The sequence below is a fragment of the Leptopilina heterotoma genome, unplaced genomic scaffold, assembly GCF_015476425.1.
Source record: "Leptopilina heterotoma isolate Lh14 unplaced genomic scaffold, ASM1547642v1 Lhet_42, whole genome shotgun sequence".
Classification (NCBI taxonomy): domain Eukaryota; kingdom Metazoa; phylum Arthropoda; class Insecta; order Hymenoptera; family Figitidae; genus Leptopilina; species Leptopilina heterotoma.
In genome coordinates, this window is record NW_025111078.1 from 1,057,632 (window position 1) to 1,073,700 (window position 16,069).

General features: G+C 24.0%; 2 protein-coding genes across 2 annotated transcripts; both read right to left on the reverse strand.

Annotated features, from left to right (window-relative positions):
• Positions 1 to 526: 526 nt before the first annotated feature.
• On the reverse strand, positions 527 to 4,374 carry LOC122506585. Its single transcript, XM_043618859.1, has 2 exons — positions 4,189 to 4,374; positions 527 to 3,259 (listed from the first exon to the last, which is right to left on the reverse strand). Exons 1-2 carry the CDS (start codon positions 4,270 to 4,272, stop codon positions 758 to 760), a joined length of 2,586 nt encoding a protein of 861 aa, XP_043474794.1. The 5' UTR covers positions 4,273 to 4,374; the 3' UTR covers positions 527 to 757.
• Positions 4,375 to 8,400: 4,026 nt separating this feature from the next.
• LOC122506590 (tubulin beta-1 chain) lies at positions 8,401 to 16,069 on the reverse strand. Its single transcript, XM_043618869.1, has 2 exons — positions 15,883 to 16,069; positions 8,401 to 10,116 (listed from the first exon to the last, which is right to left on the reverse strand). Exons 1-2 carry the CDS (start codon positions 15,937 to 15,939, stop codon positions 8,830 to 8,832), a joined length of 1,344 nt encoding a protein of 447 aa, XP_043474804.1. The 5' UTR covers positions 15,940 to 16,069; the 3' UTR covers positions 8,401 to 8,829.

Consider the following 16,069-nt stretch of genomic DNA (forward strand, 5'->3'; position numbering starts at 1 on the left):
ACATCGAGAAATTTCTTTAAAAAAAAAATTGAAAATAATTGAAATCTGACGAAGAAATAAAAAAAATTTTTTTTTCAAATAATTGAATTCCTGTGAAAATGTTTGTTTTTTGAAAAGAATTGAATTCTCGGGAAGTAATTTTATTAAAATTTCCTTAAATAATTGCAATTGCTTCGAAGAATTTTATTTTTTACGAAAATAATTGAATTTTTTCGGGAGATTTTAACAAAACAATTTTGACAATAATTGAATTCCAAGGAAGAATGTTATATTTTACGAAAATAATTGTATGTAATTCTTAATTAAAAGTATGAAAAGTTCAAATTATCAGGTAATGTACTTTTGTAAAAACACAGTAAGTTCTTTTGATGATAGTTCTTTATTGGTACCATTTCTCTTGATGTTGCTGCTTCATTGATGACAGACAGTTCTTTTGATACTATTTCTGTTGATGTTGCTGATCTATTTTCAGGAAATGTGTAACTAGTTGATAACAATGTTTTTCCAGTTGGAACAACATGCTGCATTTTTTTTTTTTTTATTTTTTTTTTACTGTTGACAATATAGATCTGGATACTTTTGTTATTGGATGAGAGAACATGAATGGTAAAAGTATTCTTATCTCTAATGATGGTAAATTCTTTATTAATGGTGATTGCTTTCATTTCAGTTCTTTCTGCTATTGATGATTGTTGTTTCAGTGAACAAGGCAATGAGATTTTTTTGTCATATTCTGTTCTATAGACGTAGACTCTATTTATTGTGGCTGTGTTCCAATATTTTTCCAATCATCCGGAATATCATCAGTGTAATTCTCACTTCTTAGGGAACAAACATATTTATTTAAGTAATAATTGTAGAGATGATTGTCGTGTAAACTACGATCATGAAAATTATTGAAACTCTCCACTTGTCTAATGTTTCTTTTTAAAAGTTTCTTATTTATATCATCAGCATCTACTAGGCCCAGTTTTGTTAATAAGAGAATGTGCTTATTCACTTGCTCACCAATTAGAAATTGACGTACATTTATTCCTCCAATAAATAAACGACTTGGTTTTAGATGTAATAAATATAATTTGTCATTAATTTCAAATCTTTGATTTCTTAAAAATTGTGTTTTTGATCCTATGTTGGAAATCAAAAATCCATAGAGATATTTATTGTTTCTTCGCAAATTTACCATAAAATATGTAGGTGTTTTTGCGAAGGTATTCGTATCTTTCTTTATCCGTTTAAAAGACATAATACGTGTGTTATAATCCACATCTATTACCAGAAAGTCATTGTTACCAGAATCTTTAGCAGTAATATTAAATTTGCCATAAAGGGTGACATTAGAATAAGCAATGTGCCGAAACCCATTTTCTGTGAAGACAAAAGTACGCCACGCAGTTTTTAGATATAATAAACTTTCTCCATTGATAATCACGTTTTCCGGCTTATTATGGCGAATAAATAGTCCGTCATTCATTCTAAATGTAAATGTCTCATTACGGGCTATTTTACTATGTTTTTTATTAAGAACATAAGAAAAAATATTCTTAGAATCTCTTCTTAATTGAATACTTAATTTATTGTTTTGAAAATTATTAGAGAGTTGTAATAAGGAAATTGTCTTATCTTTGTAGTTTATTATAACATTTAGAAGTGGTTTGCCACCATCGTCATTAACATTAATGGAGGAATGTATCAGAGGGGAAGATATGTCATTATCCTCTATTTCTTTCACATGAATGGTAATTGTTGAATCATTGGTTACGATTATATGTTTCACGTCACTGATGTAAGACTTTTCTGCAATATAGACAGAGTAAACATCCCTTGGCAAGGTTAATGCAAACGATTCCGTACCAATTGCGTGAGCTTTATTATTCAAATACAAAGAAATTCCTCTCATTGGCTCAGTGAATGGAGAAATAATAAATTTAACCCCTACAGGCTTCTCCTCGACTTTGGAAAACAATGTCAAAGCAGAGGTTTGCTTAAAACTTCGCTTCTCAATCATGTTACTCCAATCAGTAGAGGATAAATTAAAATCCAAGGCAGGCATCACTGAATGTCCAATCAGTAATAACAGTTCTAAATCTGCATTTATTAACGGTTCCACATAATTCTTAAAATCGATTACCTTCTCCAAGTAAGGGACTATGTTTGCTCGATGCATTTCTAGGAACAAGTTGCAAAGAATAGGAATTATGTTTACTTTACCTTCGAAATTAGCCACTTCACGAGCTTGACTCTCGTGGAATTCTTCAAGTATTCTATCATCACCACCGTATTCAAAAAGACTGAGAAAAAAGTGCAATTTTTCCTCACTGCTCCATTTGTCAATAACATCACCACTTTGATACCGTTTCACGACAGTTTCATGTTCCGAATTTAAAGTTGTCATCGAATATATTTCTTCGCCGTTGGTTCGTTGAAAGAGAACAGCAAACATCATGCTCCAGACGTCGGAAACTTTTCCAAAACCAATAAGATTGTCATCAATTTGATAGTAGTGTCCAAATTCAGTCAATAACATCCAAGTTGATTTGCCAGAGGGTTGCAGCCAATCTAAAATGTTTCCAATTCGAATTAATTGATTGCTGTGTCTTGGTTTGCATGTTCTCTTCAGACGTATGTTCATCAAAAACAAAATCGTATGTTCCTCGGGGGGAATTGTTTTTGAGTTACACAAACCTCTTTCAGTGCCAACACCAAACAGGGAATCATAATACTTGAGGACTTTCTTCTGATTCAATAGTCCATCGTTCAGACTGTAGTTTTCTTTCTTGATGGTCGTAATCTCTTCGGATGACAACAACATTTGGGTATAAGTGTTTTCCACAAATCCGTATAGTTGCAAATCTTTGTAAAAAGCAGACTCCGCTTCTTTTGAAATCGTAACATCATTAGATTTGAAAACAGGCAGTTCGATCCAAGATTTAGTCTTGATTGTCACAGTTACCTTTCTGTTGTATGAATCGGAGATCATAGGAACGCAATCAAAATTGGTCTTGATTGATTTTCCTTTTTTCTCTTTGAGTTTGATTGCAATATATTTTCCCTTTCGTGATTGGGAGAGACAGAAGAACATTAAATCATCAACATTCGCTGAAAGCGTTATTGTTATGTCGGTACCACTTTTAACAATTATGCCAAAGTGAGTTTTATGATGATAAATTCGATCGTACCAATGGATCATTTTACAGGGCTCTTTGCAATATGTTGGACCGCAGTTTTGAAGAGGTGCTTCAATAGAAATTTCCCTGTCCTAAAACAAAATGAAATAGGAACCCCAATATGAAGAAAGCTTATTAGCAAACATTGAAGATTCGGTTTTTATGAAGGAAGTGTGTCAAAATGGTGAAAATCAACACCAAACTAGATTAAAATTATGCTACATATGGCTCGAACCAGTGAAAGTATTTAAAAATACGGACTTTACGGACCAAAAATGAAAAATTACGGACCAATAGAATTTTTATTCTAAACTACTTCTTTAAATCAATTATTTTTAATTTTATATTTAATTTTCGAAAAAGTTCTTTGACAATTTTCAAATTCATTTTCAATTAAATTTCATATACAATTTTACGAAATTTCAATTATTTCAATTATTCTTCAATTAAATAATTAGAAAATAAAAACTTCAATTATTATAAAAAAAATTCAATTATTTCTAAAAATTTATGCTATATATTGCTTTTAATTGGATTTCTGAGAAGAATTGAGGGTCCCTATAAAAGAACCGGTTATAATAAGTTTTTGAGACTCAACATTCTCGACCTCTAAATAAAAAAAAAAATTTTAATTTTAATTTCTTGAAAACATTTTGTATTGGTATAAAGATTACCCAAATATTTCTCAAAAAATTATGGGATTAAAAACAGTTTAATTTTTTATTTACAGGGCAATGATTTCGAGCTTAAAAAACTTATAACCGGTTCTTTGATAGGGACCCTCAATTATATAAAAATTATTTTGAAAAAAATTGAATTGTTACGCAAAGAATTTCATTAAAATTTTTGCCAAGAATTTTATTAAAATTTTCTGATAACAATTGAAATTCGGAGAGGAATTTTTTTATTTCTAAAGATAATTGAAATTTTTACGAGCATAAAAAATTGTAGCATATATGTTCAACTAAAAAATATCTTCTATTAAAAATCAAAAATACAAAGTATATCCTATTAAACTCACCTCTTCATTCCAATTTATTTCTTCAATTGCATTCGCAATAGAAAAAAGTAACAAAAAAATATTTAACACCATTAATATTTCCATTATTTTGATTGATCAAAATATAAAAATAAAATTGATTTAATTTTATTTAAACTTTGTATTAAAGCGAATTTTGAAATAACAAACAGTACGCAGTTTGAATATGTTGTGATAAATTTTTCAGAAAATAAAAATTATTTTAAAAAAATCATTAAATTTATTGTAAAAGTAATAAAATAGATAGAAAAAAGTTGAAAAAAATATTAGATAATAAGAAAAGAATGTTATACTATTTCAAAACTAAATACATATTTTATGACTTTAAAATTTTGAAAAAATGCAAAAAATTTGAAAAAAAATAAATTGACTAAATTTTGAATTAAATAAATAAATTATTATTGTAATATGATTAAATATAATATTTAATAATAAATTAATTAAATTGTTGAGTTAATTAATATTAATAATTTAATAAATTATTCAATTAATTAATAAAACTAATTTAATTATAGTTAATATCAATTAATTAGTTAATTTATTAATTATTAATTAATAATAAAACATGATATTAAAATTAAATTCCAAACATTACATTAAAAAATAAATTATAAATATTTAAATTGATTTAAAAAAATCACGAATTATGTACACGTAACGGATCTTGTGTTTAAAGCACCCGTGTATGTCTAGTTGCATACGATAAGGGGCTATTCATTATAGTTTTATTTTCTTTGCAAAAATAAAATAAAATAAAAACTGTAAACTCGATATTTTTTCAAAATACTAAAAGTAATATTTCGGTAATTCTAATTTTCATAATTTAACACAAATTATTAATTTATAATTTTTCAAAAATTATGATACCAATGCAAAGTGTCTCCATCTTTACTAAAAGTCAAGATTTTTGAACTACGATAACAAACTGTAGGTATAATTCAAAAAAAGATAAATTTGTTGATGTATAATTTTAAATTTATATATAAAAAAACTATTTTTTATTTAAATATTTTATAGAAATTATTAACAAACAAAATTCCAACAATTATTTAAAAAAAATTTATTTTATATTTAGAAAAAAAACGTTGAATCATAAAGTGAACAAAAAAGTAGAATTCTTGTAATAAAATATTTATTTAAATATTAATAAAATAGTTCTAGGCACTCAGAAAAAAGTTAAGTATTTAGATAAATATTTACATAATACAAAATTCTTTTATTTGCGTATTGAGAGGTAAAAGAAAAGAAATTATGTCCTTGAAACATAAATAAAAAAAATTGCTAATCATAAGTCTTTTGAAAAAAATTATATTTGAATTGTTTAAACTTATTGTTCATTTGTTTAAAAATATTATTTTAACAAATATTTTATTAAATAATTTATATTAACAAAAATTATTTTCATCTATGATTAATTTAACAATAATTAGTGAATAGTAAAATCAATAGAAATTTTAATTATTAATTAATTTATTTCGATAAATAAACAAATAGATAAAAAATAAAATATTTTGCATAAAATTCGAGAATATTTTTAAAACATATTTTCAATAAAAAGAGTAGCGATTCTTTAAAATAATTAAATTTCCAAAGTTTTTCTTTTTTTTTGAGTTTACAATTAATGAACAAAAAGAAACGTTAACTATTTTATAAAAAAAAATTGAATTGTTTTTTTTAACAAAAATAACTGATATAGAATTTTTAATTAAAATTATTCAAAAATTTAATTTGAAACCTATTGGAATTCAATTATTCAAAAAAAAAAAAAATAGAAAGAAAGTTGAATTAATTTTGCAATGAAAAATATTGAATTATTTTTCAATAAATAATCAAAAATAAATTGTTCGATGAAAATAAATCAAACTTTCGATTTAAAAAAAATTTTAATTTGAAACCTTTTAAAATTTTAACTAATAATTTTTCACTAAATCAAAGTTTCCTTCGTTTAATAATTGAATTCTCAAAAAAAAAAAAAAAATTTCCCCAAATAGAGAATAATTTTATGTTAAAAATTGAAGAAAAAAATTGAATTTGAGAAGATTTGAAAATAAAATTTTAGAAAAAGTTTAAGTTTGATTATAAATATTCTGCAAAAACTTATTTCTTTGAAAAATAATTCATGTTTTTTATTCAAAATTAGTTGAACTTTCTTTCTGAATATTTGAATTTTAAAATTTTTTTTAAAACAATTGAATTTCAAACGGTTTGTGAAATTAATATTTTCAATAATCTCAATATATTGAAAATGTATAAAACTCTATTTATTAAAAAATTACAATAATTGATTTAGAGAATTATTTTCTGCTAAAAATTCTAGAAAATAATTGAATTTGTAATGAGTTAGATTAATAGTTTATTGAAATACATTGAATTTGAGAAAAATTAAAATCAAAATTTTGAGTATATAAAAAATATTTTGCAAAAACCTATATTTATTGAAAAATAATTCAAATTTTTTTTTAATTTAAAATTAGTTGAACCACTTATTTATTTGAATAATTGAATTCTCAAAATTATTGCAAAAAATTGAATTCTCTAAATTATTGCAAAAAAATTGAATTTCAAAATTATTGCAAATAATTTCACAAGATTTTGTAATAAAATTTTAATCAATTTAAACAAAAAATTCTGTAAAACTTATTTATTTGAATAATTGAATTCTCTAAATTATTGCAAAAAATTGAATTCTCTAAATTATTGCAAAAAATTGAATTTCAGAATTATTGCAAATAATTTCACAAGATTTTGAAATAAAATTTTAATCAATTTAAACAAAAAATTCTGTAAAACTTATTTATTTGAATAATTGAATTCTCAAAATTATTGCAAAAAATTGAATTCTCTAAATTATTGCAAATAATTTCACAAGATTTTGAAATAAAATTTTAATCAACTTAAACAAAAAATTCTGTAAAACTTATTTATTTGAATAATTAAATTCTCTAAATTATTGCAAAAAATTGAATTTTAAAATTATTGCAAATAATTTCACAAGATTTTGAAATAAAATTTTAATCAATTTAAACAAAAAATTCTGTAAAACTTATTTATTTGAATAATTGAATTCTCAAAATTATTGAAAAAAATTTAATTCTCAAAATTATTGTAAAAAATTTAATTCTCAAAATTATTGCAAATAATTTTACAAGATCTTGAAATAAAATTTTAATCAATTTAAACAAAAACTTCTGTAAAACTTATTTATTTGAATAATTGAATTCTCTAAATTATTGCAAAAAATTGAATTTTAAAATTATTGCAAAAAATGAATTTTAAAATTATTGCAAATAATTTCACAAGATTTTGAAATAAAATTTTAATCAATTTAAACAAAAAATTCTGTAGAACTTATTTATTTGAATAATTGAATTCTCAAAATTATTGAAAAAAATTTAATTCTAAAAATTATTGGAAAAAATTTAATTCTCAAAATTATTGCAAATAATTTTACAAGATCTTGAAATAAAATTTTAATCAATTTAAACAAAAACTTCTGTAAAACTTATTTATTTGAATAATTAAATTCTCAAAATTATTGCAAAAAATTGAATTCTCTAAATTATTGCAAAAAATTGAATTTCAGAATTATTGCAAATAATTTCACAAGATTTTGAAATAAAATTTTAATCAATTTAAACAAAAACTTCTGTAAATCTTATTTATTTGAATAATTAAATTCTCAAAATTATTGCAAAAAATTGAATTCTCTAAATTATTGCAAAAAATTGAATTTCAGAATTATTGCAAATAATTTCACAAGATTTTGAAATAAAATTTTAATCAATTTAAACAAAAAATTCTGTAAAACTTATTTATTTGAATAATTGAATTCTCAAAATTATTGCAAAAAATTGAATTTCAAAAGATTTTGAAATAAAATTTTTAAGGAATTTAAATAAAATAATTTTGTAAAACTTATTTTTGTTGATAAATCAGAAATTTTTTTTTACTTTTTTTAAGGCAATTTTTTTTATTAATTAAATTTTCAAAAAAAAATTCTTAAAATTTATGAAAATAATTGAATTTTGGAAGAATTTCTATTTTAATTTTTAAAAAGTAATTTCACGTTTGTTTCTAGTTGAATTTAAAACAAAAATTTGAATTTAAAACAAAAGTTTGAATTTAAAACATAATTTGAATTTAAAGCGGAAATTTCTTTCAATGAAAACAGGGATAGACAATAAAAATACTTTCTGTTATTACCAATAATAATTTATTAAAAGATGTATCCGCGGAGGCGATTATATATACACTGAAGTCATTAAACGACGCGTAACCAAAAAACATTTAAGAAAAAAAAAATTAAAAAAAAAATTACAAACAAAAATAAATCATGTCAATAGTTTTTTTAAATACAAAAAGAAAAGCAAGACATGAAAAATAATAACATGCCTCTTTCTCGCAAGCGAGAAGAATCGTTTCCGCGTGTTCATTTAAAAAAAAGAAGGGGGGGAGGCAATCAAGAAAAGTTCCATGTAAAAAAAGGAAAAAAATGAATAATACAAGAAAAAAAATCAATATCGCAAAAAGGTTACGAAGCGTAAAGCTTTTTTTTCAGAGAGAATGGATTATATTTTAGAAATATTTTTTTTTTTTTTTTTTGAGTCAATTAGAAATGGGGAATTAATTGTCATCAACTTCGGCCTCTTGTTCCTCGTCGAATTCCGCGTCCTCATCAGCGGTAGCCTCTTGATATTGCTGATATTCAGAGACAAGATCATTCATATTTGATTCGGCCTCAGTGAATTCCATTTCGTCCATTCCCTCGCCGGTGTACCAATGCAAGAAAGCCTTTCTCCTGAACATCGCGGTGAATTGCTCAGAGATACGTTTGAACAATTCCTGAATTGCTGTCGAATTACCAATGAAAGTGGCGGACATTTTCAATCCACGTGGTGGAATATCGCAAACGGCTGTCTTCACATTATTCGGGATCCATTCGACAAAGTAGGAGCTATTTTTATTTTGAATATTGAGCATTTGCTCGTCAACCTCCTTCATTGACATTCGTCCTCGGAAAATGGCGGCGACCGTCAAATATCTTCCGTGTCGTGGATCGCAAGCCGCCATCATATTTTTCGCGTCAAACATTTGTTGCGTGAGCTCCGGCACCGAGAGGGCCCGATATTGTTGGCTGCCACGCGATGTCAACGGTGCAAAGCCAGGCATGAAGAAATGAAGACGCGGGAATGGTACCATATTGACGGCCAATTTCCTCAGATCCGCGTTCAATTGTCCAGGGAACCTGAGACAGGTGGTAACACCAGACATCGTCAACGACACCAAATGATTCAAATCCCCATAAGTTGGCGTCGAGAGTTTCAATGTACGGAAGCAAATATCGTAAAGTGCTTCGTTGTCAATACAATAAGTTTCGTCAGTGTTCTCCACCAGCTGATGAACGGATAATGTGGCATTGTAGGGTTCAACGACAGTGTCCGACACTTTTGGCGATGGAACAACCGAATAGGTGTTCATTATTCTGTCGGGATATTCTTCGCGAATTTTTGAAATGAGAAGTGTTCCCATTCCGGAACCGGTGCCACCACCCAGGGAGTGGGTCAGTTGGAAACCTTGGAGACAGTCGCAGCTCTCGGCCTCCTTGCGCACGACATCGAGAACAGAGTCGACTAATTCTGCGCCCTCGGTGTAATGGCCCTTTGCCCAATTGTTGCCGGCGCCCGATTGTCCAAAGACAAAATTGTCGGGGCGGAAAATTTGTCCGAATGGTCCGGAACGTACGGAATCCATTGTACCTGGCTCCAAATCGACGAGAATTGCTCTTGGAACGTATTTGCCGCCGGATGCTTCATTATAGTAGACATTGATTCTCTCCAATTGGAGGTCAGAGTCTCCATGGTAGGCGCCGGTTGGATCAATACCATGCTCGTCGCTGATTATTTCCCAAAACTGCGAAAAAAAGAAGACACTTTAGTTTCAAGACAAAAAAAATAATTAGAGCAATTTTTATTTTCATTCATTCGACACAATTATTTATTTACTTCTAAATTTTATATTTATTTCTATTTATTTATTACTTAAATATTAATTTCTATTTATTTATTATTTATAATATTAATTTCTATTTATTTATTATTTAAATTATTTACTTCTATTTATTTGTTATTTATAATACTTATTAATTTACAAATATCTCGTTCCTAGTTTTGATTGTTCAAATGAACGAAATTTTTTATTTAAACATCTTTTAAAACTACTTTTTAAAAATTAACAATAATTAAAATTCTGTAAATTTTAGATTTTTGCAAAATTACAATTCAAAGTTTCTTTAAAAAGTAGGTGCAATTTTTTTCCAAATTATTGAAATTGATTATTATTAATTATTATTATTATTATTATTATTATTGTTACAAAAAAAATTTCTTAAAAAATTTTAGTTAAAAATTTTGAAAAAAATTACATTTTGAAAAAGTTTGAGAAGCAACTTTTAAAAATAATAGAATTTCAAAAGTTTTCAAATTAAAAATTTTAAAAATAGAATAATTATTATTAAGTTATTATTATTATTATTATTACAAAAAAATTTTCTTAAATTTATTGAAAATTATTGATTTTATTAAAAAGAATTTTAGTTAAAAATTTGAGAAAAAAATTAAATTTTGGAAAATTTTAAGTAGAAATTTTTAAAAATTGAATTTTAAAAGATTTCAAATTAAAATTCTTTTAAAATTGAAATTTTGAATAATTTTAATTAGAAATTTTGTAAAAATTTGAAAAATCACAGTTTTTTTCGAAAAATTTTTTTTCTCAAAAAGTAATTGCACTTTCACTCTTAAATAATTGATTTAGAGAAGTATTTTTGTTTAAAATTCTAGAAAATAAAATAAATTTTTGTCAATTTTGAATAGTAATTTTTAAAAATAATTGAATTTCAATAGGTTTCAAATTAAAATTCTTTTAAAATTGAATTTTTGAATAATTTTCAGTTAAAAAGTTTAGTAATTGCACTTTTTTTCCCAAATTATTGAAATTAATTATTATTAATTATAATTATTAATACAACAAAATTTTCTTACATTTAGGTTGAAAATCATTGATTTTAAAAGAATTTTAAGTAAAAATTTTAGAAAAAAATTAAAATTTGTAAAAATTTAAGAAGCAATATTGAAAAATAATTGAATTTCATAAGATTTCAAATTAAAATTCGTTTAAAATTGAAATTTTGAATAATTTTAATTAAAAATTTTGTAAAAATTTGAAAAATTACACTTCAATTTTTTTCAATTAGGAATTGAACTTTCTTTCTTAAATAATTGATTTAGAGAAGAATTTTAGTTGAAAAGTCTAGAAAATAATTAAATTTTTGAAAATATAGAGTTGAAATTTGTAAAAGTAATTGAATTTCAAAAAATTTAAAGTTAAAATTTTTTTAAAAATAAAATTTTAAATAATTTGAAAACTAAAAAAATCCATTTTTTTAAATACTTGAAATTTCTTTTTTAAATAATTGATTTTTAGAATAATTTTAGTTAAAAATTCTAAAAAATAATTAAGTTTCAGAAAATATAGAATATCAACTTTTAGAAATAATTGAATTTCAAAAAGGTTTAAATTTAAATTTTTTAAAATTGATTTTTTGAATAATTTAAATTCAAAAAGTTTGTACAACTCTACTGTTTTAAAAATTACATTTCAATTTTATTCAAAAAGTAATTGAACTTTCCTTTTTTTGAATAATTAAATGACTAAAAAACATTGTTAAATTTATTGAAAATAATTTATTTAAAAAAGAATTTTTGATGAAAATTTGAGAAAATAATTCAATTTGAGAAAATTTTGAATTGCAATTTTTAAAAATAATTAAATTTCAAAAGGTATCAAATTAAACTTTTAAATAAAAAATTCAGTAGAACTTATTTTTCAAAATAATTGTAATTCAAATTTTTTTCAAAGAGTAGAACTTTTTTTTGAATAATTGAATTCTTAAAATTATTGAAAATAATTGATTTTAGAGAATTTTAGTTCAAAATTTAAAAAAATAATTGATTTTTACAGAATTTAAGTTCAAAATTATAGAAAATAATTGAATTTTAAAATAGTTACAATAACAATTTTCAGAAATAATTGAATTTTCAAGGGTTTGAAATTCAAATTTTTTTTTAATTTCTATTTTGAATAATTTTTCAGAAACTAAAATTAATGGAAATATTTTTTATATCAAAATTTTCGATTTTTAATAATTTCTTTTCCTCAAGATAATAAGATATTTATAGAAATCGCATCATAATAACACATTCCAAACTCAGAAACTTGACAAAATTATTTAACTACAAATAAAAATGTCCAATTTCTATTTAATCGAATTTATTTTTAATTTGAATTTAATTTTTATATTTTAACTTTGAATTTAATTTTATATTTTAAATTTGAATTTATTTTGTACATTTCAAATTTGAATTTTATTTTAACAATCATTTATAAAAAAAATACACTATAAATAAAATAAAAAGAATTGAATGAAAATAAATTCATTCAATTCTTCTTTTTATTTATACTAAGTCATAAATATTGAGAAAAAAAAAAATTAGTTTTGAGTTAATTAACACAAAAATTGTGTGTAGAGAATTCACTTTAATTGGTTTGATTTCAAAACTCATGTTAAATTGATACAATACCGTTACTAGAGTATTATAATTCTTTTTAAATTTCCTTAATGAAATGAATCACTATATAATTTTCTTTACAAATTTTGTTTCTCAGAATTTTTCAATGAATCATTGATAATAATTAAAATTACACCTTTCATTTCTAATATCATTCAAAACTCGTTCTCATTTTCTTTAATTTCTAATATTTACAAATAATATTTAGATCAAAATTATAATTCCAATTTTCTCTCATTAATTTATTCCACTGTATTTTTTAATTAATCACCATAATTACTACTACTAATTTAATTAAATATTTATTAAAAAAATGTATAAATATTTATTAAATTTAAATTAAATAAAAAATTGATTTTAAATATTTTTTTCGTTTGAAATCGAATGAATTGCAGCATTTTTTTGGATTATAAAAAAAAGAATTGAAGAAAGAAAAAAAAGCTTCGTCAAAAATTCCTTACGAGGCTGAAAAATAACAATGGCTTTTGCCTTTCTGGAAAAAGTATGCCAATATAAAAGGGAGGAATGTAAGGTTTCCAATTTTGATTTTCTCTCTCAATATAAAAAAAATGTTTTTAACCAGAAAAAAGATCACGTCATAAATCTCTCATTAGGTTTGAAATGAGATAAAAAAAAAGGGAGGAATTCAAGGAACCGGCCGGGAGGAATACAATTTTCTTTACATATTTGGTAATATCTTGCCAAGTAATGTCAACCTACGTCGACCTGACGTCCTTGGCGTTCAATATTACACAACTTCGCTTGATTAAAAAGAACAGGTAAATTTCATTTTATTTTTCGCTTCAGCAAACAGAATACAGAAAAATTCTCTCTGAAATCTTTGCCTTTTTTTGGAGTTTATTTCATTTTATTTTAAATTTTTCATTCTCGAATTTATTCTCAATTTTATTCTCGAATTTATTCTCAATTTTACTCTCAAATTTATTCTCAATTTTACTCTCAAATTTTATTCTAAATTTTATTCAATATAAAATATTTTATCCAATAAATATTATTTGATTCATGTAAATATTTTAATTAAAAATAGTCAAATAACTGTTTATTTGAATCAAAGAAATTTTTTTTCAGTGTAAGATTGAAATTTTTTTTTAAATCTAAACTTTACTCGAGAAAAAAGAGAGACAGAAAATAAAATCGACCCCCTTCTCTTCTAAATGGCAGAGAGAAATAATTAATTAAAAATAAAAAATTAGGGTCAGCAAAAAATGTGGAAAAGCGCATATAACGAACAATAATTAATTTTCTCTCGTGCGATGACACTGAATTACTTAATCTTTATAACGGGACATTTGAAAGCTCTGTTTATTCTGTGCCAACAGACGAGAGATTATCAACAGTCATATTTAGTCATCATTCGCTAATCATCTTTTCTTTGACCTTTAACGCTGTGTTACCAAGGGAATTAAATTTGGCATTTTCATTCAATTTTTCTCGAAAGAAAGAAAAAATTTTATTCCCATCAAGATTTTCATTCTTAAATCCCCAGAAAATTATTTTCTAAATATTTCCCTATTTATTACTTTTAGTTTATTTTAATTTTTAAAAACAAATTTAAACTAATTTTCAAATTTTTTACAGAAAAATTAATTGTTTATGAATTTTTTTATATTTAAATATTTTCCGATTTATTATTTTTAATTTATTTTAATTCATAACAAATAAATTTAAACTAATTTTCAAATTTTTAACAGAAAAATAAATTGTTTATGATTTATTATTTTATTTTTTATTGTATTTATTATCTTATAAATTATTTTATTTAACCATGTTGAAGCCCACAACGTTTATCAACGAAAAAAATTGTTCATTTAGTAAATTAATAAAATATAACGCAATATTGCCACAAAAATATTTAGAAAGAATAGATTGATGTTTATTTACTAATAATAATTGTTAGATATAATTAAATATTAAATAAAAATAATATTCAAATAGATTAGGTAAACAAATTTTTTCGTTGATCAACGTTGAGGACTTCAACTTCGTTGTATTTATTATTTATTTATTAATTATTATTTTATTTAGTATTCAGTTATTAGTTTATTTACTATTTACTTAGTAGGTATTTAATAAATACCTATTAAATTTTTAATAAATTAATATCAATTAAAACCGTTTATAATGTCAATAAATTAAAACAGATGCGAAATTAAAATTATAAATTTAGGAAATTAAATAAAAAAAATGTATTTTCTTTATTTTATTAATTAATTACACCTTAATTATAAAAAAAAAATTTCTTGTTTTTTTGCGAATTAAATATTTTTCATAATTAATGTAAAGAAATTAATTAACGTAATACTATCGGAACAACTAATAAATAGAAAATCAAAGAAAATAACACAAAATCCGTAAATCAAAATAGAAAACAATTTTTGAAAATAACAGTCAATTTAAATAATAAAGAGAAAATTATTTGTGTTTCAATCAAAACAGAATAATTCAAAAATCAATCAATCGTACCGTAAGCGTCTATATTTAAAACCGTTGGAACATCCCGAGTCGGCAACCGGTCGATAGCGAGAATTCAAACAATTTTTTTGTCACACACACACACACACTAGCAAAAAAAAACCATTTTTTCCACTACAAAAAAAACCTTATTTCTCTAAAAAAAGACATTTTTTTATTTCATCGTAAAACAAGGAGTTGGCTGGACGCTGAAGGCCAGGTGATGGTTTTTAGGGAGAGGGAATAACTGGAATACCGTTGATGAAATCAGCAAAAGAAAAAAAAAATTCAGCACACTTTGCAAAATGGAAGACGAGAATTTTCTCCTCGATTCACACTCACACACAGGGAAAATAAAACTTCGGTATTATTTCCAGAAGGAATTTTAACTTTTCTATTAATAAAAAGCGAAAATTCTCGAATGATAGGATAAATGGATCAACGGTTTTTCAGGACGATTGTTTGCTTTGAAAAAGCGATGGAACAAAGGGCCGCGGCACATTCTCTCCGGCATTCACGCGTCTTTGCACACACATCAACTTGGAACATTGTAACAATTATTTTAAAGAATATTTCTTACCTTGGCTCCAATTTGATTACCGCACTGGCCAGCTTGAATGTGAACGATTTCCCTCATCTTGATTTTGCTTCTTTAAAATTGTCTTAATATCGATTTATTGGTGAAAAAACAACGTTGTTTAATCTATGAATGTGACGAACTCCGCACTGAACACTTCACCAGACGAGACAGGACCAAGGCCCGAGAC

Bases quoted from the DNA above. Each gene is read 5' to 3' on its own strand.
- LOC122506585 (XM_043618859.1), bottom strand. From the start codon at position 4,272: ATGGAAATATTAATGGTGTTAAATATTTTTTTGTTACTTTTTTCTATT. The intron at 3,260-4,188 runs GTGAGTTTAATA...ATTTTGTTTTAG, and splicing joins AAATAAATTGGAATGAAGAG to GACAGGGAAATTTCTATTGA.
- LOC122506590 (XM_043618869.1), bottom strand. From the start codon at position 15,939: ATGAGGGAAATCGTTCACATTCAAGCTGGCCAGTGCGGTAATCAAATT. The intron at 10,117-15,882 runs GTAAGAAATATT...TTTTTTTCGCAG, and splicing joins GTAATCAAATTGGAGCCAAG to TTTTGGGAAATAATCAGCGA.